The sequence below is a fragment of the Stenella coeruleoalba genome, assembly GCF_951394435.1.
Source record: "Stenella coeruleoalba genome assembly, chromosome: 9".
NCBI lineage: Eukaryota > Metazoa > Chordata > Mammalia > Artiodactyla > Delphinidae > Stenella > Stenella coeruleoalba.
Window position 1 is genome coordinate 57008693 of NC_137155.1, and position 24777 is coordinate 57033469.

Consider the following 24777-nt stretch of genomic DNA (forward strand, 5'->3'; position numbering starts at 1 on the left):
CTGTCAGGCGGGCAAACATGTAGAACATTACAGTCACAATTTAAAATACATATGCCTTTTGACTCAGCAATCTAAGAGTAGGATTTTAACTCACAGATATAATCACAGATACGTCTATTGTACCCAAAGAACTATGCACAAGAATATTCTCATAGTTTATATTTCAAAAGATTATAACACAGTTTAATCTTTTAAAAAACATCTTTAAAAACATTTAAAAAAATCTTTTACTGCTGAAAAACTGTGAGAACAACACAGTTTTTCAGCAGTAGGGACTGGTTAAATTACGGCACACAGAATGAGGCAGATCATTCTGATATGAAACAAACTCCAAGATATTCTACTGAGTGAAAAAAATAATATGCAAAAACAATGCTTACAGTGTACCACCTCTTGAAGTTCAAAAAGGATACGGTGTATATATACGCATGTGGGCGCACGCGCACACACACACACAGGCTGGTATATATGTAGACTAGCTCTGGGAGGACACAGGAAAACTAGTAACTGGGGTTGCTCCTTGTGCAGGGGAAACAAAGGCCTGGGGGGGAGAGGGGCAGAGGAAGGGAGCCTATTCTTTGTCATACATTGTTTTGGACATGTTCAGTTTATAACTAGGTGCATGTATTACTTGGTAAAATTGATTAAAAATCCCAACACAGTAAATACACAGCAAAGGATACTGCTCTATACAGTATACAGCAATGACACGTTTGGGGGCTGAAGGAATAATTATTGAATTATTATTAATTCAATAATGGAATTCAATAATTATTGAATAATTATTGAATTCCATTCAATTATTATTGAATAATTATTGAGCACATTATTGAAAATGTAACACTTAGGTATCACATTTCTAATGATGTACAGCTAGGATTTCTAGGGATGTGGAGGAAACAGGGAGGGACGATCCACATGAAGGGGAACATTACCTCGGTTTCCTCAGCTAGGAGACGTGGCTCCACGGTGAGGGCTCTGACGATGAGCAGGGGTCTCTCTCTGGGTGGCTTGGCCAACTGTCCACATCAAATATCATTCTCACTCCTGCCGTCTGGCAAACTGGATGTGAATTTTAAGAGGCAAAGCATCAAACTCTGACTTCCATTCATTCTTTTCCAAGATGTCAGTTGCTAACATATTTTTAGCAAAATAGGACTATCTTAAGGATGCAGAGAGAGTGAGGAAGCCTGGCAAACGCTGGGAAAGTGAAGGCCTTGCCTGGAGAGCAGGAGAGGTTTCTGAGTGACCTTCAAAAGCATGATTTACCGCCCTGCACCCAAAACCCTCCCTGCTTCCGAAGGGGAAGGCTGCCCATGCAGAAGCGATGCCTACCCTACACCACACGGGGCTCTGTGAGCTCCACCACCGGGTTGCTGCCGGCGCAATTTAACCTTAGCCTGGGCCCCAGGAGCTGACCAGAAGTGGCAGCCTTCCCGTGAGGCTCAATGGCCTCCAAGACCACACTGCATCCTTAGCAATGGCCCATCTGCAAATGACCAGGGCTCTCGGTGACCCCCCTGAAGAAGTCACAGCCCTGGACCCCCTTCCCCTTCCGCCCACTCTGATGGACTGAGCCAGCACCTCCGTTGCACAGGGCTAGAGGCTGGTCACCTAGTAGACAGTGATTAGACCCTGAATCAGGCAAAATTAAAGCACAGACTTCTAAATTCTGGTGTGCAGAGCTTGGTGGAGTGGAAAGTTCCCTTGACTGAAATCGTGTGGACAAATAAATATATCCCATCTTGGTGCCTACATAATTGTTCACAGGCTTCCCACATAGGCCAGAATTACCACAATAGTACACACGTTTGATGCAGAGAAAATCAAGGAAACAAAGGCCTGAACCAGAGCAGCAGGGCACTAAGTAGTTGATAAAATCCAGCTCCTCTGATTTCTCTGGGGTCTGGCTTCCTCTATTGGATCCTCACCTGGCCCGGGAGTCCTACAGATGACTGCACGCTTCTCTTACCTCTGAATCCCACTTCATACTGGGCATATTTGCCCAGAAGGAATTCATCTGTCCTACATAATTTTTTTTTAAAGAAATATACTTTTCTTTTAATGAGAAGCCTGTAATTTTCACTTGACCCCTGACTGCAGTGGAGGTCCCAACCTAGGTAGCCTTTCCCCTGGAATCTGGAGTGTGAATAAGTCCTAATTTGCCCTCACTTCCTCTGGGCCAGGCCCCTACTAGATGGTTAACAGCATCATCTCACCTAACCTTCACAACATTTTCTGAGCTGTGTTTTATTTTTAGCCCCATTTTACAGAGAGGAGACAGGTTCAAAGAAGAAAAGCAAGTCACCTATAGTCACCTGGGCAGTGTGACTATCACTCAATACACCTCATGCTCTTTAGTAGTTTAACAAACAACAAAAACTCAAAAGTTAAAAATCCGAGATTCCATTTCTTGACTCCCAAAGTCCTGCTTTTGAATTCAATGATATGGCCCTGAAGTCCAGGCCACGCAGGGTGGAGATCAAAACCCGGCGGCTGCGCGGTACCCAGGTGCATGCAGGGAGAGGGCACCGCTGCCCGCCGCTGTCCCAGGGGTGGCACCTTTTCCTCTGCCAGGCCAGATGCGTTCCCAGGTGTCTGCCCCAGTGAGAAGCGGCTGCTTCCAGGCAGGTGGGGACTGTGTGTAGGCAATGGCAGAGTTTGACTAGGCAGGCTCCTGGGAGTGGGGTCTGCCCTGGCAGCCGTCATTGGGCATTCCCTGGGGCTCAGGACGCCCAGCTGCGGGTGCGCGTGGGGCGTCTCCTCAGGGGCGGTCCTGCGCGGGTCTCCATTCAGGCTTCCTTGCACCTTCTCCCAGCGGGGAGACCGCCTGTTTTCATCAACCTCTAATGAGGTCCCTACCTGATTTAACAAGAGCCAGCGCTGTCTCAGCTATTCCTGGAGTCTTTACAAATCTTTACTTTGAAATCCCTGGAGAGAAAGAAAGGTGCCCTAAACCTTTCTGCCCTACCTTTAAAGGGGTTCCCATCCCATATCCTCTCCACTCCCCCACTTCCCTAAACCAAAGGAAAAGCATTCTTTGCAATCCCTCTAATTAACAGTTTGTTTTTATTTTTCAATATTTGGTGGCCGATTTAGTTTAAGGTCCTTGGGGAATTTAAACTACATAGATTAAATAAAAGCAGCTGAAAAATGGAGAATGTTTCAGCAGAGTTTCTTTTCTCTTTTTAATTGGTAGCAGCACAATCTGTAACAAGGTGAGTCTAATTCCATTCTGCTGAAAGAAGAAAGTTTTATTTTATTATCCTTCCAAGAATATCTAGCAAATTGGCAGTGTTGGTGGGTTTTTTTCCCCCCTAATATAATGAAAGGGAGAAAAGCCCCAATTTCTTTCCATTTCTGAGGAATCATCAAGTGTGGGAGTCAAATGAGGACATGGATACGTCCCTTGCATCAAGACTCTGCCTTACTCCAGAGCCCTGACCCTGGCACCCATTTTCTCCAGTCCAGCACAGGCTGGCTGCCCCATCCCCAGCCATGAAGGCCAGCCTGCTCCCGCTCCACTCGGCAGCACCAAGTGCCTTCTCCCCTGCAGCCACTCTGAGACATCTCCCCACTGGGGACAGGCAGGCCTCTGCTTCACATCAGCTGTTTCCTTGACCTCTGGACCAGTCAATTACCTGCTTTCAAGCCTCACCTCCTCCATGAAGCTTCCCCAGACTAACACAAACTCATCAGACTACTCCCTTTCTGTGAATTCCACACAATCCTGCACTGTTGGGCATAATTCTCTAGCATGGACAGCAAGCTTCAAGCTTTCACAGACACTGTTAAAAACTATTATTTATATATTCTCAGTACTCTTATACTGGTCAATTAAAAAGCAACTAGATACAGCCTTAATGAAAGGCAGCTTAGTAATATGAATCAAAAAACTTAATATTTCATCGGCCCTTTGACCCCAATTATACCTCTAGGAATATATCCTCAGGAAAAAACATGTATGAAGGAATGCTCATTAGAAATATTTATTCCTTCTAAAATTTGGAAATAATCCAAGTGTCCAACAATAGGAAAATGGTTAAATAAATTATAGAGCAGCTATACAATGGACTATTCTACAGCCATTAAAAATATTATATAATAATACTTAATGACAGGAAAAGTTATTCAGGTTATATTTTTAAGTGGAAAAACAGGCTTTAAATTAATGGCAAATTTTACTTTTAATCATCTAGCTGTAGCTCAGAAGAGCTAAAAAGGGAAATAGACAAGTCATAAAATTACAAGGCTCCCTTTATTCTCCCTTCTTCACATGTTAGATGAAGAAAAAATTAAATATAGACAAGCAAGGAAAAAATTAACCAGGTTGTTTCTATCCACATATAACCACAATTAACATTTTGATGGACCGTCCTATCTTTTTTCTATGTGTGCGTGCATGTATGCATGGGGGTGATTGCATGTATCACGTTATACACTCTTTTACTATTATTAGAGTCATTGAGACTATAATATACATCTTTGATATTAAAAAGTCTAATGTTATTTTGTATTTTTACTCTCTTCTGATGATACAAGAAGCTTAGGTCACTACTTTACCTCTCTTCCACTTCTGATCTCATGTGATATTGTTGACATGTATTTTAATTCTATATGTATTATAAATTCCACAAAGCATCTTCATAATCAATATTTATTTATGTTCCCTACATACTTACACTTCCCATTACTCTTTATTCCTTTCTACACCTCTTATTTCCATACGTGATCATTTTCCTTATGAGTAAAGAACACTCTTTAGTATTTCCTTTAGTACATGTGACAAACTCATCCATTTTTGGCTGAAAAATCACCTTCATTCTTGAAGGATATTTTCACTGAGTATAGGATTCTAAACTGGCAGTGATTTTCTGTCAGTTCTTTGAAGATGTTTTGAACAATTTTACTCTGATTTGCCTAGGTCTGGTTTTTCTTGTATTAGTCCTGCTTGGAGTTTGTAGTGATTTTTGAATCTGTGGCTTGATGTATTTCATCAATTTTTTCAAATCCCAGAAACTATCACTGCAATTGCTTCTGCTCAATTTCTCTCCTCCACTTTTGGGATTCCACTTACACATTATGTTAGACCTTCTCACAGATTCTTCATATCCCTTATTCCTTCTTCTGTTTTTTCCTCATCCTTCAAAATATCATTCCAAATATTTTTTAGTGACCTTTCAGTTCATTAATTTTCTATACAGCTATGTCTAATTTTCTATTAAACCCATCCAATGAGTTCTTCAGTTCAGTTCTACAGTTTCCATTTCATTTTTCTCTGCCCAAAATCTCAATTTTATCTTTTATATCTTTGAACATATCAAGCATGATTATTTTAAAATCTTCATTAATACCTCCATTGTCTGGATAATACCATTGTTTCTGTGGGTCTGTTGTTTCTCTGGATTTTTATATGTGTGTTTTCTTTCCTTGTGTGTCTGGTTATTTTTGACTGAGAGTCTGAAATTGGATAGGAAAAACAGTAGAAAGAATTTGAAGTCTAGGGTGATGTTATCATTCCTTCAGAAAGGATTTATGTTTGCTTCTGGATGATAACTAGGGACATAGCAATCCAAATTCAGATATGAGAGGATTTGAAACCGGGGTTCAGACTCTTTGAGAGTTAGTTTACTTCTGGTCACCTTTACTTCCAAAATATAGATATTTAGGGGTATCACCCAAATTATGGGATGCTTACTAGGCTCCCTCACCTTGGGCAGACTTAGACTCCAATTTCTGTCTCCCCATGTCCTGCAAGGCTACCAGAGCCCTGCTTAGCTTCTCAACCTCCCCACCACCTCTTCTGTAATTGGCAGATGTGACCCTACATGCTACTGGGTTTCCATTGCTCTGGGTGTCTATCTTCTCCCAAATCTTAACCTGGTAATTCTTTTCTGCCTTATTCACTCTCTAATGCCTTCAAGTGGATTTTTTTAAAAAATGAATTGGCCCAGCTTTTCTAATTGTTCTCAACAAATAAGTTGATCCAAGTGTCCTTATCTGCCACTACTGAAAGTAAAAGTCTGTCACCTATTATGAAATTCAGTTTTTAAAGGGCTCCTATAAATATGTTTAACCCTTGTTATTGGGTAATTGGCCACTGTCTGTTTCTTGTCATTATTATTGAGTTAGTTGTTCTTTGTTCCTTTGAATATCAAAAGAATTGCCAACAAAAACTGTAGAAAATCACTTCTGCCTGGGGTAAAGTTGGGGTAGATAGCCATTCAAGGATCCTTTCTTTGTGGTTTATCTACTTTCCCCCACTTTACTGGTCAGAGACTGATCCATGATGTTGCCTATTTCCTAGCAAACCAAGGCCCAAGTGAGACTAAATCCTGATGTCTGAGTACATACCACACTGCCTTTTCCTCCCTGAGGTCTAATTCTGGCCGAGAGGTGGAAGCCTGTAGTGAGTCAGTTCTACTGCCTCAACTCTATTGCATGGGGCTGTGGAGAAGAAGGAAAATTACAGTCTGCAATTCCACACACCAAATACCTGGGAAACCAAGCTGATGCATCCACAAGATAACATTTTAATTTGCCTTTTGCCCCTCTCACTTGAATTGGTGAGATCTGCAGCTACTGGCCCCTTTTCTGAGTGACTCACACACTTCTGTGGCTAGTGCTGAGTTTTGCAGCTACCAGAAAGAGAATCTAATGTTTCTTTTTCAAAGGTCAAGTATATCAGTGTTATTAATTTCCTATTTAAGCTAATTTTAAGAAACAGCCTTTGGAAGGAGAGAGGATGAGGTGGTATTCTATAATAGCGCTTCCCTCTCCAAGGCTCCTGATGAACAGAAGTGGGTCTCGGGAGGAGGTGAATGTAGTGGTGTTGAGGACCTCAGGGCATGGTGCTTCATGGTTTCTGGCTTCTTAAGGAAGCATCAGAAACAATGGGTTTTCTGTGCCCCATAAAGCCTATGTCAGTTAGTGACCTTTGGACACCGATTAAGGATGAGTACCATAGAACTCATGCCTTTAGAGAACTGGGAGGTTTCTTTTTGTTCCTTTTTTTTTTGCCATGCCACATGGCTCACAGTATCTCAGTTCCCTGACCAGGAATTTAACCTGGGCAATGGCAGTGAAATCTCAGAATCTTAACCATTAGGCTACCAGGGAACTCCCTAGACAACTGGGGGTTTCTAAGCCTGGCAGGGAGGGAGCTATCCTAGTTCTATCACATTCCTTCCATCTTTCTATGAGAGGAAGATCTGCCAGACTGCACCTGCTCATGTGAGCACCAGCTCCCCTCATAGCTCATGAAAGATTTTAACAACACTGCTAGCCCCTCTCCCTCAGGCAAGTTCTTAGTGTAGCTCTTTCCCCATCCTAACCCGGCTTCCAAACCCATGGGATCTAAAGTAATAAAGGCTCTGGGGAAGCAAACTTTAGAAATTGAATTCAATTTAAATCACCTTTGTTGAATTCTTGGGGCTGAGAATATGACCAGGACATTGCATCTTTGAAAGAATCAACAGTCTTTAGTATTGATATAGATGTCTATCATATGCTTTTGGGGGGAAAATATTTGATAATACCATTTTAGACAAATAGACACATCTACATATAAGTAAATGATAGTATATACATTTTAAAAATCTAAAAGAACACAAAACGTGCTGTTAATATAATTAGGAAGGGAGGACTTAGTTTTCTACTTTATATACTTTTTTCCTTTTTTCTTTTTTTTTACAAGCAAGAATTACTTCTTAATAAAGATTTAAATTTTTTAAAAATAGAGGCTTTGGGGCTTCCCTGGTAGCACAGTGGTTGAGAGGCCGCCTGCTGATGCAGGGGACACGGGTTCGTGCCCCGGTCCGGGAAGATCCCACATGCCACAGAGCAGCTGGGCCCGTGAGCCATGGCCACTGAGCCTGCGTGTCTGGAGCCTGTGCTCCGCAATGGGAGAGGCCACAACAGTGAGAGGCCCGCATACTGCCAAAAAAAAAAAAAAAAACAGAGGCTTTGGAAGAGTTTCAGGAAAAATAAAATTATAACAAAATACACAGGAATACTCAGAACTTTAAGTTATTTTAGATTTAAAATTCTTTTCAGTAATTGATTCATTTTTTATTCATTCCACACATATTTTTGAACATCTCTGTTCTTTGCATTTTATTACTAGGTGATTTTTAAACTTAAAATGGGTAGAGGGAGCAGAAAAGAACCATGAAAGGAAGACCAAAGAACTAGAAAACAAGGTCCTTATGCTTAAACTTACATAATTTATTCATCTCACCCAAGCATCCATCCATCCTCTCAATGAATATATACTCATCAGATACTTAACTTCTTGCAGGACTCTATGCTAAGTACTTCAGGGGATAAAGAGATTAGAAAAATCACTCCCACCTCTAATGATTCCACAGTCATGGCCCTAGAATGTTTGTACAATGTCTTGGACATAGTAATGCACCTCCCAGATCCACCTTAAACAAAAGATCTGCTAACTCGGCTGCTGGGAGTGTTGGACAAGCAGCCTTCAGTTGTCAGTTCCTTCAGGGATGGCCTCAGCTCCGGAGAGCCACCTGGCCCAAGGTGTGGCCCCTTCCCAAGTGGCCGATATCCAGCGACTGATCGTTACAGGAGCATAAAGGCCCAGACATCTCAGTACAACTTGGGAACACTCTGAGGGGATATTCTACGTCCAGAGCTCCTGTGGAACTGGCTGAGTCTACTGCTGGGCTTGCATCACAGCTTGGCTTCTCTATCTACTCCAACTCCCCTCTCCCCCATTTTCCACAGGTGATGATACCAAAGGCATTCCTTAATAAACATTCTATTCATTAAACTCACTCTCAGAGTCTGCTTCCTAGGGAATTCAACCTGCAACACACTAGCCCTAGAAAACTGAATGGTTACAGAAAATGTTAGAATAAGTCAGGTTCATCTACTTCTTGGCATTAGTCCAGCCAGGGCTACAGAAGCAGTATTGCATAGGGCAGGCGTTGGCAAACTTTTCTGTAAAGGGCCAGATAGTCGGGCTTTGCAGGCCACATAAAGTTTCTGTTGCATATTTTGTGTGTGTGTGTGTGTCTATGTAAGTGTTTAAGATGTAAAAATCATTCTTAGTAGATTGGCAGTAGAAAAACACAGGCAGTAGAAAACAAGCTGCATGCCGTTGGGTCATAGTTTACTGACCCTGGTGTAGGGTATTAAGAGCATAGACTTGTTAGGAGACCATTCTCCGTGGGTCGCTTGTATTTCTGCACGTCTAGCAAAGCAGAGCCATGAATGACATTGTCCCACACTACCTTTTTAAGTATTTTGTATAGCCCACAGCCTAGGAAGATACAGCCTCTCCCTCCACAGAAGAGGTCAGGCATGCTCTCTGCCCACTGTAAAAGACTGCCACTTAGGCAACATGGGAGATAGAGCCCGTCTAAGTCTCTCTGGGCGTCAAGCCTATTTCATGATTTTTCCGAAGTATACTGTGCCTCCTTCTCTACCCGCTTTCTGATGTGCCTTCATGAGGGAACATGTTTCCTTCCCTCCCCCACTGAGAATCTCTGACTTAATGTCAGTGGAACCTCAGCAGGGTAAAGAACTATAGACCAAGTACTGTAGAGTGTGTTCAATTTTTATTACTTAAGTGAATTCTCTGTTATTTGTAAAGTGTAGGCCTACAAATACAGAGAAAGGAAGACTTTGCTAAGGGCTGAGTGCTGTACACGCCTTCCCTCAATTAACTACACAACAGCTTTCACGATGGCGGCATCACCTCCCCTTTGCCGATTAAAGAAATCAAGGACCCAGGAGGTTGTGCCTCTGCCTGAGGGACTGCCAGCTAATCAGTGGTCCAGGGGTATCCCCACGTCTACTGGACCCCGAGGCCTGTGCTCTCTTTCATATCATGGGGTGTCCTCGCTGTTCCTTTCTGTTCGTGGGTCTCTAATCAGGCCGAACCAGGATCACCTGGGAGTTTTAAAAAATATGGCTGCCCAGGCCCCAACCCAAACCAATTCAATAAGAAACCCTGGGGGGCTTCCCTGGTGGCGCAGTGGTTGAGAATCTGCCTGCCAATGCAGGGGACACGGATTCGAGCCCTGGTCTGGGAAGATCCCACATGCCGCGGAGCAACTAGGCCCGTGAGCCACAACTACTAAGCCTGCACGTCTGGAGCCTGTGCTCCGCAACAAGAGAGGCCGCGATAGTGAGAGGCCCGAGCACCGCGATGAAGAGTGGCCCCTGCTCGCCGCAACTAGAGAAAGCCCTCGCACAGAAACGAAGACGCAACACAGACGTAAATAAATAAATAAAATTCACCTCTTAAAAGAAGAAAATTTAGGGCACTGAAAATTATATAGGACTTCAGCTTAAAAGGGAATCCTTGCTTCTCAGTTGCTGGAATTATTAAAAACAATAATAATAATAAAAAAGAAACCCTGGGGATGGAGTCTGGGCATCTGTATTTTTAAAAAACACCTCCCCGGGTGGTTCTCATGTGCAGCAGTGTTGAGAGCCACTGACCTCTCTGCCTCTGGGGGGAGGCCTGTCCCTTCAAGGCCCCGCGCTCGCCTGTGGGTTGAGGGGAGAGGAAGGCTCACTGAAGCCCGCCTGTTCCGCCGCTTTTCCCCCCACACAGAGCGAGGTCACTGGCTTCTTGGGTGCCTGGGAAGCTGCCAGTCCTGGGCCTGCCTGCTCTGGCCATGGCCCTGGAACAGAAGGCTGGAGTCCCTGCACCGCCGATGGCACTCTTAGTCTGCCACTTGCCAGGAACATTCTGTGGCTGAATATTTCTGTCAAGAAGGTGACCAATAAAAATGGTACCTGCTCGAGAGAAAGAGCAGCTATTAAAACACCGGGATGCCTGGGGTGGAGGCTGGGGTTGGGAGCTTACTCACAGGGCCAGACAGGGAGAGGCGTGACCTGGGCTTCTTTCCAGAACTCTTCCAGAACCAGAACTGCTGCTCTGACCCTGCACAGTTATTCTCTTCTCGGTGCCAAGTAGGACGGAGCGCGGGGCTCCGAGATGTTAGGTCTGGCAGATTCCAGAGCTGATCATCTAGCAGAGGGTTGTCCGAGCTCCTTGCCTGCTTCTGCCTCCGCCTCCGCCTCCCTTACAGCCCACCTGGTGCTCATTTCACTGCTCATTAGCACCTCCTCCAGAAGCTGAGGCGTTGGGGAGGAGGTGAAACTCAAACCCAGCAATTCTGCCTGTTAGCAGCGCTTATAAAAGCCTTGACGCTTATAAAAGCCTTCACGGAGGAGCAGGTGAATGCAGTTGGCTAGAACCCGAGCCTCCGGCATCCTGGTGCCGCAGCTGCCTGGGGCCTGGCATTTGCCGAGCGTCTCCTGTAACCACCAGAGCAGCAGCTGATGGTGTGAGAGGCGCTTGGGAATCTGAGAGGTGCTTCAGAAGTGATCCTCCACCAAGCCTGTGAGGTGGGTACAATTCTTGTCTTCCTTGACGGGTCTGGGAGAGGCCAGTGACTTGTCCAAAGCCACGCAAACTACAGCGAGTAAGTCCACCAGGAGTGTGAATTCTGGCAGAAGTCGGAGTCCAGATGCTACAGGCCTTACTCTACCCCTCTGGTTTCCTACCATGCACGCTCCATGTGAGGCTTAAGGTCCCCACTCTCAAGGGACTTCTGACCCAACAGGAAAGGAATGTCATTTTTTGAGTTAAAGTTGAACAACCCACAAAACCCAAAAGGGAAGTGACATGTGAGAGTCACAGCTGCTGAGAGGAAGAGAACCAGGAGGGGGATCTTGAAGGGGCAGCATCGGAGACCCACTTTGAAAGGGGGCAGCATTTGGGTAGATGAAGATCAGAGGAGATTCTAGGCAGGGACATGCGACGTCGGGGCTGGAAGCCCTTCAGAATGACAGGGGCTGTGGTCAGGTGAGCAGAGGTGGGATCGCGGCTGGCCTGGGGCAGTGGAAACACCTGCTGCTGCCTGGCAACCTCTGAAGGCTGAGCAGGTCAGGTCTGAGTTGTGGCTGTGCTCCAGGAAGGCCGCAGGGGCGACCGTGGGTGGGATAGGCGGAGGGGAGAGCGCACAGGAAGCAGGATCAGTTCTGCTGCCATCCTGGTCCAGGCTGAGCCAGGAGGGAGGAGGGGCCTGACCAGCAGAGAGATGCCCCACAAACCAAATCATCCCCGTTCTTGGAGCCGGTAACCAACTCCAGGCGGTGCCTTTAAAATGAGACTACGGGGCTTCCGCGAAGTCAGGTTACCTTGTTACGGCGTCAAAGGGGTTAGTTTTTGGTCCCCAGATGGCTGACATATCTGCTCTGGGATTTACAATTTTTCTAGAAATACTCAAGTTCCTGGCATTCTTAAAGATTTCAAATCCTTCAGTAATTTTTTTTTTTTTTTGCGGTACGCGGGCCTCTCACTGTTGTGGCCTCTCCCGTTGCGGAGCACAGGCTCCGGATGCGCAGGCTCAGCGGCCATGGCTCACGGACCCAGCCGCTCCGCGGCATGTGGGATCTTCCCGGACTGGGGCACGAACCCGCGTCCCCTGCATCGGCAGGCGGACTCCCAACCACTGCGCCACCAGGGAAGCCCTTTCAGTAATAATTTTTAAACATTAAAATTTTCTCCAGCAATTTCTTCCAGGCTTCATAAAGTCAGCTATGCTATTAGGCTCTCGGAAGAGATATAAGAGGGTGGCCTGTCTTCTGAATAATCACCCAGCAAATCTCAACCAGTGCGACTGTCTCTCACCAGGCTCCCATGTACCTAGTTTTCTATCTTGTCATGATACGTCTCTAAAATGAACAGGCCCACAGAAGATCTTAAAATGAATGCTCAGTTCCCCATACACATCTTTCCCTCCTTCCTACCCTAGAACAGGTCTGGCAATAGATGATTTAGGAAAGTTTTCTATTGTCTTGGCGCACACTGACATTTGCCTTGTGAAGCAGGTAAGTGCTTTTTTCCAAGATGCATTCAGAATTTCATGCTGTGTTTCTTAAAAGCTGTGATTAGATTGATGGGTGGTCAGGAGCCCACCTCTCAGGACTGTCTCCCTGCCTGCCGGGCAAGGAGCAGCCTTTATGCAGACCATTTGCCTCCCATTGAGCTGATCGAAGAGTCCAGTCCATAGGCTGGCCAGTGACTACGGGGGGCTGGGAGCAGAACACGGAACTGGGCCAATCAGATTCCAGCTCTTGAGAATTTGATCTGGCAAATATGGAGGAAATCAGGCACCAATATGAGCTGAAGTTGAAAGGACGTGATGATGGAACAAAGTATTCGGAGAGGGACCATGATGGGCCAAGTGGAAGACAAAGTTACGAGGCAGCAGAAGCAGAGGGCAGCCCACTCCCTAGAGCTGCCTTGGGTCTTGATTTCAGATTCCAGCTCGGGTCCATGTATATCCCATCAGTAAACCTTCTGCTTTTGGAAGTGCTCTCAGTCTGTGTTTTCTGCTCCCAAAGAATACCCCTTCAAACTAAAAACTTACTAATTATAACCTAACACAGTATCCCCTAACACAGCATGGGCTGAGCCCTACTCAGTCACCAGCTCTTCTCAGACCTGAATGTGAAAAGATCCTGTTATTTTGCAGATTCTGATTCAGCAGGTCTGGGCTGGGTGCGGCTGGGGTTCTGCTCCCAGGTGATGCCATTCCTGCTGGTCCTAGGTCCACAAGAGCCAGGGGATAGGTAACTGTTGTTACTTATTTGGAAAGAAAGAAAAACCTAAACCAAACAAAGCCAACAAAGACTAGGTTTCCAAGCTATCCAAAAGATAGGCAGTAAAGAAGCAAAATCAGTGATACTTTCTAGCCCTTTTCCTTTCTATGGCATTTAGAAAGAGAGCGGATGTAGATGGTCAAAAGTGACACGACTACAGGCCACTGAAGTTTCAGGATACTATAATATTTGAGGCAATCTTTTTTTCTTTAATTTTTTTTTAGAGCAGAACTCTTGGGTTTTTAAATAAATCTGCTCTCTGGCATCAATAAATTCCATCATTTGCTAAACAGATTGGTTTTGAATAATGTCTATGACTCTTACAAGAAACTGTTACATTTCACTAGAAGGGAGTATGATGGAAGTTGGTAATCATTCTAAACTCAGCAAGTAAGTTTCCTGCTGCGTCATTTCCAACAATGCTGCTTTCCACTGCTGCTGAAGTTTGGGATCCATATTTTGTCATTGAAATTAGAAGGCTAATTCTTGACTGAATGCAAACATCATCTTCCTCACATGTATTTTCCTGTTCTAACTGCAAGATGGATCAAACTGCACACCCTCTTCCAACACCAAAAAGCCCCGCTAGGGTAGAGGTAATAGTGAGATGGGAAATAAAGGGAAGACAAGGGGTACATTACTGCAAACATGAAAGTCAACCTTGGAGCTGGTTTAATGAAATCCAAAAGCATAATATAAAAATGTGAGCTCTAAAAATATCCAGTAGACTACATACTTATCTTAAGGGGGAAAAAAGGACTTTGCCTCGGTGGTATCTTGGGCAATGGCTCTTTTAGTCCATTACAGTTGTGAGCCTTTACTGCCTGTGATAAGCTGGGGCCTCACCATGAATTTTTAGTGCTTCAGGTAGGGCGAGCACAGCTTTCCAAACTGTAAATTACTTTAGCAAATACTCTGGACAGAGGAAGTAAAACAGAAGACTGAAGCTGAGAGGACCGTTTTTTATACTCCCTCGACCCTGCTGCTTATCTGCATGGGACATTTGGGTAAAAGCAGGTTTATGCCACCCCCAATCCCTAATCTGAGCAGCCTTTGCAGTTGGATTTTGAGTAAACTTCAAAACCCTCTGTCACTCATGCAATAGATGTGAACACAACTCACCACGATGATAAACACAAGTGCATATTGCAGGCCTAAGCACCACCTTTCATGAGATCACATTTTTAAAATGTTTCTCTTGGCCTTACTAATCTACTTCTTCACTATTGAACCAACTTCTGCTTGAATCAGTCAACAACAGGGTCTTTAATCGACAAGGTTAGTACAAGGGTAAATGCTTTAAAATCTCACTAAGATAATGAAAAGTATGCAAACTATATAAACCAGACCATTCACATGTGGGACATAAGATCATTTTAAAGATGCTGCATTGATCATGTCCTCTGAATGTGAAATCAACGCACATTGTACAGCACACAGTTTTCTTAAGGGGACAACAGGACCAAATATTTGAAAGTGGAACTGAGTTTTATCGAGTATCTTCCATGGGTCAGATGCTTTATATATACTCTTTCATCTCATTTATTTCTCCCGAAAGCTCTATGAACTGCTTTTCCATTTCAAAAATAAGAAAACTAAACTTTAGAAATGTTAGTGTGCTAATACCATGCTGGGTTTCAAATATAAGTCTGCCATGCTCCAAAGTCACTATTCTTTCCCCCGTCTCTCTAGCTGCCAAATAAAGGCAGCTCTCTCTTTACTTCTCTCTTCTCCCCTATTCCTGACCCCGTCTTCTCCTGGCTGCGCACAGTGGCTCTATTTTATTTTCTGTGGCTCTATTATTTATTCTAGGATCATGTTTGTCTGCCTATGTACAATCATTTGCACTCCCTCTCCAATAACTAGGAGGGCTATAGGTAGCTAGAAGCAAGGATGGATGGATAATTTTCACCGGCCATGCTGTGCCTCCATTGACAATTTAACAGATGTAGGGAGCATTCAGGGGTTCCTATAGTCCTGTGGTAGCTCTTCATACCTTTCTCCCACCTCCAAAGCCAAACCTCTTCACCAGCTGACTCTGGGCCTGACAAAGCTTGGCTGGAAAGAGCCCGAGAAGGAGGCTAAAGCACAGAAAAGGCACCGAACCACTTGTCAACACTATAAAAACAAGCTAAGGGGCTTCCCTGGTGGCGCAGTGGTTGAGAGTCCGCCTCCTGATGCAGGGGACACGGGTTCGTGCCCCGGTCCGGGAAGATCCCACATGCCGCGGAGCGGCTGGGCCCGTGAGCCATGGCCGCTGAACCTGTGCGTCCGGAGCCTGTGCTCCGCAACGGGAGAGGCCACAACAGTGAGAGGCCCACGTACCGCAAAAAAAAAAAAAAAACAAGCTAAGATGAAGGAGTACACTTGTAAATATATCTCTGTGTGCTCAATTACAAATGTTTCATTATTTCTTTAAGATGCATTACTAGGAATGAAATGACTGGGTCAAAGCGTTTACTCTGTGGCAGGCACTGTGCCACGTGCTGCACATATATTGTCTTTTTAAAGCCTTTCAGCTCCCCCATAAGGTAGGTAATGTTATCATCCCTATTTTAAGATGAGAAAACTGAGACTGAGGGAGGCTGTCACCTGTCCAAGGTCACATACTAGGAGATAGTAAAGCAGGGATTCACGCTCAGGCCTGACCTCTTTATGGCCCAACCATCCTGCTTCAACGTTGCCATGTTAAAAGATGCAGGAGGTGAGTGAGGGAATGAAGGGTGGCTTTCATCATTATTTTCCAAAGTTTGATTATAAGTTTGTAAAATAAAGGTGGGTTTTTAAACCTATGTCGCTCATGTATATAAGCCCAGGAAAACGAGAATAAGCAAAGCTTCTGGCTTTCTGCTGCGATGGGTTTCCATGTTCCCTAAGCTTGGTGATTAGCCAAGCAGCACTTCAACGAAATGGGCCTGTGAGTCCAGTCGAAGCTTTTACCTGCCAGCATCCAGATACAGCCGTACTGGGACAGGGACGTTTATTGAGTATCTGCTGTAGGTCAGAGGCTGGGCTAGTGGTTTTACATGTGTAATCCTGATGCCTTGGAATTGGCCTTGGGGCCCTTAATAACAGGGGCTAAGCGTTGTTGCTAACTCAGGAGAGCTTCCAAAGCCCAGATGGCGCCCCCTCAGGCTTCCTGAGACCTGGCAGACCTGCCCCACCACAGCCAGTCTGCTTCCCTCCAACCCCTCCAATCCCTCGTGCTCAGAGCCCATGGCAGCAGAGCCCACAGGAGCTTGGCTCTGTTCCTGGTGTTCCAAAGGAGGGGGAGTGTCAGAGTATTACTAATAAAAACTGGGGATGCTTATAACAAAAAACTGGTATCTCATTCATTCATTCATTTATTCATTCATTCTCCCAACAAATGCAGTATCTAGTGAGTCTATACTATGTGTCAGGCACTGCACTGGGTGGCTGGGACACATGTAACCACAACGGACCTTGTCTGCATGGAGCTCCATCCGGACATCTGCTCAGGCACTGGTCTTGCTGACCTGCCTCAGGCTGGCCTGAGCTGGGAAGAAGTGAGCTGGAGAGAGATGTCTATAGAAATAGGGAGAGGAGCCAGGATTCCCACTGTTGCGCGTCTAGGATGCAGGTGTTGCTACGTGTCAAAGACTCCTGAATGGCAGGTTGGAGCCTTCTTGTCAGTAACCACATAGAGGGCTCCCCCCAGGCAAGTGCACCTGCCTGAAAGACGCCGTCAGGTGTATTCCCCCGTGGAAGCTGAGAGAGATGTAGAAAAGGGCAAGTTGGAGGGGGATCTCCCTATGAGGAAATACTGTGTGTGTGTATGTGTGCAGGTGCGGGGGACGTGAGTGTCAGAAAAGGGACCCGTAAGGCCCTCCAAGGCCACATGTATGTTCCCTTGAGAGATACAGAATGTACGTGACCCAGCTTTCCTAAGGAGTACAGGTGTCTTGCGTGGTCGCAAATGGATTTCACTGGAACCCTCTCCCTAGCAATCTTCACAAGCAGGCAACTCAACAAGACGTCCTCTTCCTCCTCAGCCTAATCAAACCCATCTGGAGAAACACAGGGCACGGCCTCCCTTTACACCCCCTATCCATCTGAATTACCTGGACAGGACCTGGAGTCCTGGCCAAGTCAGTATGAAATTGTCCCCGGCCTTTTTTCTAACACTTCCCAGAGCTGGAACTTTTTTTTTTCCAGAGTTGAATGTCTCCAAGGTGACATTTATACGAGTGTGCTGATTTGATCTGGCTTCTAGGAAGCAGGGTATGGTTGAGGTCCTTGGCCTTGACAAGGCCAGACACAGAGGCTGAAGGTTATTATTTAAACCCAAGTTCCCAAATGAGCAAGTTAGTGTCACCAATGTTTACAATGCTTAAAAGCATCTCTCATAAGCAGAACGACGCTGCTGCAAACCAAAGAAATAGACCACTGCCCACCGTCCATTCACTGCCGTTTTGGAAGGTCAGAGTTGAAAACTTCCGAAATCATTTCATTTTCTTGAGAAACTGTTTATTTTCAAAGTTCTCAGTTGTCTCTACTGAGCTGCCCATTTGTTATCTATTCAAGGATCAGAGTAAGCAAAGGTTTTCTTTTGACATTTTCTTCACTCCAAAATTTAAGGAGAGAAGATATTCTTGATTTCTGATAGCAAGGCAATTACTAGTTATTCTGAAAATCAAAAATAAAAGTACAGTTTGACTGATCAGAGGATCTTTTCTCTCTGGGAATACTGGTCTTGCCATCTCTCAAGCAAAGGGCTGCTAACTAGCAGACATTTTAGAACATGTGTTTCCTTTCCTCTACTGTTCCCATTTCACCATAATGGTAGGCTCTAGAAGGTAGGCTCCGTGAGGGCAGGGCTTCTGTCTGCCTTGAGCACTGAGGGAGGGAAGCCCGGCCCATAGAACACAGCCTGACTCCAAAGAGGTCCTCCAGAAACTTTTGAAGGTAAATAAATATTTGTGGTCTGAGTCTGCAGCTCCATGTTACCTTTTCTGTGATAATTCAGATTAATCCTCCTTTATCTCTCAAATAACATAGAAAGGGAGAAAAGCCTTTTTGTAACCCAATTTTAAACTCATAACCTACATCCTTCATTATATCCTTCACAATTTGGAGCAAGCAAAACAGGTCATCATTTTCCCATTAGCTGCAGACAGCAAGGGTTCACTTTATATGAATATTCTTTCCCTTTCCCACAAAATAATTACCTAAGATTTCTAGCTAGAAAAAAAAAAATGGTGTAATTTCTAACCTGAAACGGCATCGCTCATTAAGGTTGAAAAAGTGACTGGGGCTTGCTGAATCCTATGCAAATCAGTCCTGATGAGCCCTTAACTAATCTGTTTACAAACCAGACCTGCTAGACAGGCCTCAGTGATTTTCTATCAAAGCAAAGCACTGCTCTTTATGGGCATCTGGCTGTCCCTGAATGGGGAGTTTAAACATAGACTCTTTCCTTCAAAGTAAGATCAAAGGCTTTATTACTCTTAAATGAGTGCATTATTTCCACTTACTACCTTCTTGTTTGTAATCTGTGTTTATTAACAGCACTGTCTCAGGTTTACTTTGTGAATTACTAGTTTCTGAAAACAGTAGAGCAGTTTTATGGACCACAGTATACACTGGTGGAGATTATGTAGCATATGATACATAGAATGGTCCATCAGATAGGACATTACGCAAAGACAATTCTCTGCAAAGATGACAATACCTGACCATGCAGAATTCATTTATGATTTCTTTTTTTAAGAGGAAACCATCTGGGGACTTCCCTGGTGGCACAGTGGTTAAGAATCCGCCTGCCAATGAAGGGAACACGGGTTCGATCCCTGGTCTGGGAAGATCCCACATGCCGCGGAGCAACTAAGCCCATGCGCCACAACTACTGAGCCCACGTTCTGCAACTACTGAAGCCTGTGCGCCTAGAGCCCATGCTCCGCAACAAGAGAAGCCACCGCAATGAGAAGCACACACACTGCAACGAAGAGTAGCCCCTGCTCGTTGCAACTAGAGAAAGCCCGCGCACAGCAATGAAGACCCAACACAGCCAAAAATCAATCAATCAATCAGTCAATAAAATTTAAAAAAAAAAAAAAGAGGAAACCATCTGGCATAACAGGGCTAACATAAGAAAAGATTCCCCAACTCTAAAGAGCTGGAGATTAGGTAACTCTTTGACTGCCTTGAGGAGAATTTTCTTTGAAGTTTAATTTCTTCCGAAGAGAGCAAGTACGCCAAGCTGTACCATAGATGAGGGATGCTATCAGTACTGTTCCAGGAGAAGCACAACCAGGTATTTTCAAAAGATAACACACAGATTGTTTTTAAAAACCAAAAATGCCAGCGTGTGACTGATATCACTAATGGAATCTTTCTTTCAGAGAGTCCTTCAAGCCAGCAGTCTCCCCAGGGCCCGAGTGAGGGAGGACAGAGGCATCTGCCCTCCCTGGTCTTAACATGGAGATTAGAACCCTGTCCTTCACTCCCACCCTCCAATTCATCTTAGGAGGATGAAGCTGCCAAGAAAATTGCATCTTTTAAGATTTGTGGTGACACAGGTATACAAGGTGTCGCTGGGTGTCGAGGGTGTCACTGACCTACAACAGGGGCCAGACTAACTGCTATGAGCACAGCGCAACTCAGGGAACATGCAACGTCGGAAGAGGAAGCTTTTAATGCCGCTAGTTGGACCAGCCAGAAATTAAATGGGATGGCCGGGAAATGCCATAATCAGGGATCAAGCCACTGTTCAAAGTCATATCAATTTTTAATAGTGTTTTGTTTTGGACACTGAAGCAAGCATAAATTCACAAGGATAAAAATACATTTGTCAGAACCCCATGGTCAGACCCCTACCAACCCAAAATGAGTTGGGCTGAAAGTGGAGAGGCGGACAACAGGGGAACTAAACCTATCGTAAATCTCTTTAAAAGTCTCTTCCTGCTTATCACTTTCCAAGCGTCCTTGATGGCCCAGGTATGCCGCTGCAAAATTGAAAAAAAAATCAGATAATATGTATTAAAACCATGTCAAAAAAGCATTCCCGGGCCTCCCTGGTGGCGCAGTGGTTGAGAGTCTGCCTGCCGTTGCAGGGGACACGGGTTCATGCCCCGGTCTGGGAGGATCCCACATGCCACGGAGCGGCTGGGCCCGTGAGCCATGGCCGCTGAGCCTGCACGTCCGGATCCTGTGCTCCACAACGGGAGAGGCCACAGCGGTGAGAGGCCTGCGTACCGCAAAAAAAAATTAAATAAAAATTAAAAAAAAAAAAGCATTCCTGCACACACAAACAGGATCAGAAATTACGTTACAGAGACTGGAGAAATAAGACATTCAGACCGCAAAGTCGCAAGCACAAAATTATTTAACCTGGAGACATGACTCCTACAACTCAGAAGAGGAAAGTGGTTCTGCGAAACTGCACATTAGGGCGTAACTGCACAATAAAATATGTTCTTAATGAACGTTTGTACTGTTATCTATAACATGGTACACATATTTGTGTGCAGAGGCACGGAATACAAAGACTCCCTCCTTCTCCAGCAGTTTGCTTTATCTTTCATTCCTGGGTAGTGTCTGTCTCCTGACTGGCTTGTTAATGTTAACTGTTTGCATCTCCTTTGTCTAAAATATGGACTTTTCATCTCTGAGACAAAGGGTCAATTCTAGGCAAAAGTAAAAGCCAAATAAATGAGTTAGGAGTTAACTAGTAGAGCATACTTATATTAGCACAAATAAGCTATCAGGTCTCCCCTGGTCATCTTGGCTCATTAAAGGGACAAAACTAAATCAAGCAAGGAGAATGAATCATGTTTGGCACTTATAGAGAGCAGGCTTGGGGTCAGGGTTAAGGTCATTAAGAGGAGAGAGGGATTAAAGCTACATTTGCCCTTAGGGTCTCTGAGATTGGAACTCTAATGTGAAATTTCTGGAGAAAGGCTTCAAATTGTCTAAAATTACCATAGACTATTTCAAGTTCTATCCATAAATGGAATGAAAATTAAGTTCAACAGGCATAAAACAAATGCAAAATAGCGAAATTGATATCATCTGAGCTCTGCTCAGAGGGGCTGAGAAGCTCCATCTGGAGGTGAGTTAACCCTTTCAGGGCACAAAGCTATCTCTTCTTAGAGTCAGGAGGAGTAATCCACCTCCAAAAGGGCCAGACCGTACATTTTTATAAGGAGAACTGGTGACAATTATGCCCAATTCCCTATGATTTAAAGGGAAAATTATGAAGGATTTTTTATTTTCTGATTTGACAATGTCAGTGAGAAGTTTTCTACTGTAGGATAGCGTTTGGTCCTGAAACAATATTTGTTCTAACCTACAATAATCCCAACTCTCAAGCATTTTAGGCATTTATCATTTTTAATGACTATAGCAAATGCCAAATTTTGTCCTTTTGAAGATAAAATGCTACACTCAAAAAGTCACGAGATTTGCATATACAGCCAAGGCTGAGAAACACACCCCAAACCTGCCCTTTGATTTTATGAGTCTGGCTGTGAGGAAGGTTTCCATAGTCTCTCCCTCTGCCAATGTCATTATTTTACAGAGAGGCCTGCCAAAATGCAGCTCGGAGCTAAGCGTGTGTGTCAGGTTTATTCAAGTGGTTCATTCTAGATGAGCTCTCTTGCCATCTCTTTACCAGGCATGACGGACTATCATTAATAAAAATGTATTGATCTCTGAATCTATTCCCAGCTACATATATATTAAAAAAAACCCTAATACATGAAATGGCTATATGAGCAATAAATAATCCCTAACCAGACAGAGTCCAAAAACTGTCAGAAGCACATGCCTCACATTTGCTTAAACCCTTAACTAAGAGGAATAAGAATTTTAAGCTAAAACAAACCTCGGAGATCAGTGCAATGCCCTCATTTTCAACAGAAGGAAACTGGCCCATGATATTGGGCAGGTGAGTGCTGACCCAGGGCTAGAACGCAGGTCTCCTGTCTCCCAGCCAGGGGCAACTCTGGGAACCAGGACACTGGAAGTCACTCCCTACAGGCTGCTTGCAAAGCGCCTTAGCTTTACTGTATTTTCCTATTAACATTCTGAGAGAGTCAAATTCTAGTCTGAATGAAGAAGTCTTCATCCCTTTTAGGTATTCTTGAATTATTAAATGATGAATACAATTAAATAGTAAAAGGTCATCTTCAATCTCTCTGCCACCGACGAGAGACGATTCCCCGTGCACATCGGCGCGATGGACGTGCTGGTTTATGGGCCTGACACCTTGCATGGAACGTTACAAATCCCTATGATGTCCTTAAGCTCCCTCTTCAATTGAACTGAAAGATGGCTAAAAACCCTACTCAGGCAGATGACTCCCCATTGGCTGGTCATCTGAGAATGCTCAAGGGGGCAGTTACTGCAGCTGAGGCTGGTGGTAACCTGTGCGCTTTTCCTGAGCAGCAGCAGGCTTCTGACAGTAGCCTGGGTAGGATTTATGCACCTGGATAACACCGCCCCCCATTCTCTGCCCGCGTTTGCCTTTCTCTCTCACCCCACCCCCACCCGCCACAGGAAGCAGACAGACCGCACACATTTCTGAGTGCTTAGAAAACAAGTCAAGATCAAAATCCCTGCAATGAGAAGAATGGCCAAAGAGTAGACCCAAACCATTTGGGGTTCCCTTACTTATGGACCCAGCTGTGCCTGAGCATATGCTCCATCAACATGGTGTCAGATCACTAGGATGGCAGAAGAGTCTCTCAAACACCTAACTATTCACAGAACCCCTTGAATAAATCAAACTTGTGTTATTATGAAATTTACCTTATGCCTCAAGGCCTAGGCAGCACGGTATAAAAGATCCCATTCGGAACTGCTGTGCTCCTTAAAGGGGAATATGTGTGCTTTATCTGCACGCAAGTTGACGTTTAAAGTACATAAAAACATGAGACTAGGGCTTCTCTGGTGGCGCAGTGGTTGAGAGTCCACCTGCCGATGCAGGGGACACGGGTTCGTGCCCCGGTCCGGGAAGATCCCACGTGCCGCGGAGCGGCTGGGCCCGTGAGCCATGGCCGCTGAGCCTGCGCGTCCAGAGCCTGTGCTCCGCAACGGGAGAGGCCACAACAGTGAGAGGCCCGCATACCAAAAAAAAAACAAAACATGAGACTAAAGCTTGCTATCAAAAATGCGTATTTTGACCCCATAAGTTTCTTCAAACAGCATACGCTAACCTTTTGACTAAGAAACCTTTGTAAAAGATCCCCACTCTGCAAGCCTTCTGTGTCTAGCAAACTGCATCATTTATAACCCAAAGGAAAATAAACTTGATCTGCTAAGGAAGCATCTTTCAGGGAAAAGTTCATGCAGTTTGTAGTTGACCTAACACAAATGCAATGCCGCCGCTTCCACTCACTTGGTCATTTATTGAGCTCTTATTCAATGCCAGGTGCTGTCCTCAACAGGGGGACTCAAAGCTGAATAAGACACATTCTGTGCCCTCAAAGAGCTCACAGTCTGTTGTAGAAGACAGATGAACATAATGCAAACATAATGTAAGAAGTCCTATGATGCAGGCTGTATCAACAAAGAGCTATGGAAACATAGGGGAAGTGACTCAGCCTGAGGTGGCCAAAGAAGGCCTTTCAGATGATATGGTGCCTGAGCCAGTCGGCCAGGAGTGGAGGAGAAGGGCGTTTCAGGTGAAGGAAGCAGCACATGCAAAGGTCCTGAGGTGTGAGAAGCATGGCATGCTTGGGAAATGGCAAGTGCTGTGATTCACAACCTGTTGCCCACAGGGTACCATAGAGGAAGCAAAGGGCAACAGCGTTGGTGAAGTAAAACAGGAGCCAGAGCGTGAAATTGAGGGGTTCACACTGCACCCGAGACTAAAGTTTGATGCAGGTGAATTTCAGCCTTCCACTTCCCTTGCAGCAGGGTGAAAAATGAATTGCGGAAGAACCAGACTGGTGCCCAAGAAGCAGCTGCGAATCTACAGAGGCAGAAAGATCAGTGGTTGCCTGTAGCTTCGGGGTTGGGGGAGGGAGAGAATGCGAGTGACTAAATGAGACTTTTCAGGGAGGGGGTGGCAGTGATGGAAAACTGGATTGTGGTGATGACTGAAAGTCACTAAATCATACATTTAAAAGGAGCAAATTTTACTGTATGTAAAATTACACCTCAGCG

At 44.8% G+C, this 24777-nt stretch overlaps 1 protein-coding gene across 1 annotated transcript in view; it reads right to left on the minus strand.

Moving 5' to 3' along the window:
* Nucleotides 1–922: 922 nt before the first annotated feature.
* Nucleotides 923–24777, minus strand: part of HIBADH (3-hydroxyisobutyrate dehydrogenase) — a 132958-nt gene continuing 109103 nt past the window's right edge. Inside the window, exon 8 of the mRNA XM_079931869.1 lies at nucleotides 923–1062. Coding sequence (XP_079787995.1) covers nucleotides 1042–1062 — 21 coding nt within the window. The 3' untranslated portion in view covers nucleotides 923–1041. The remainder of the gene's footprint in view (nucleotides 1063–24777) is intronic.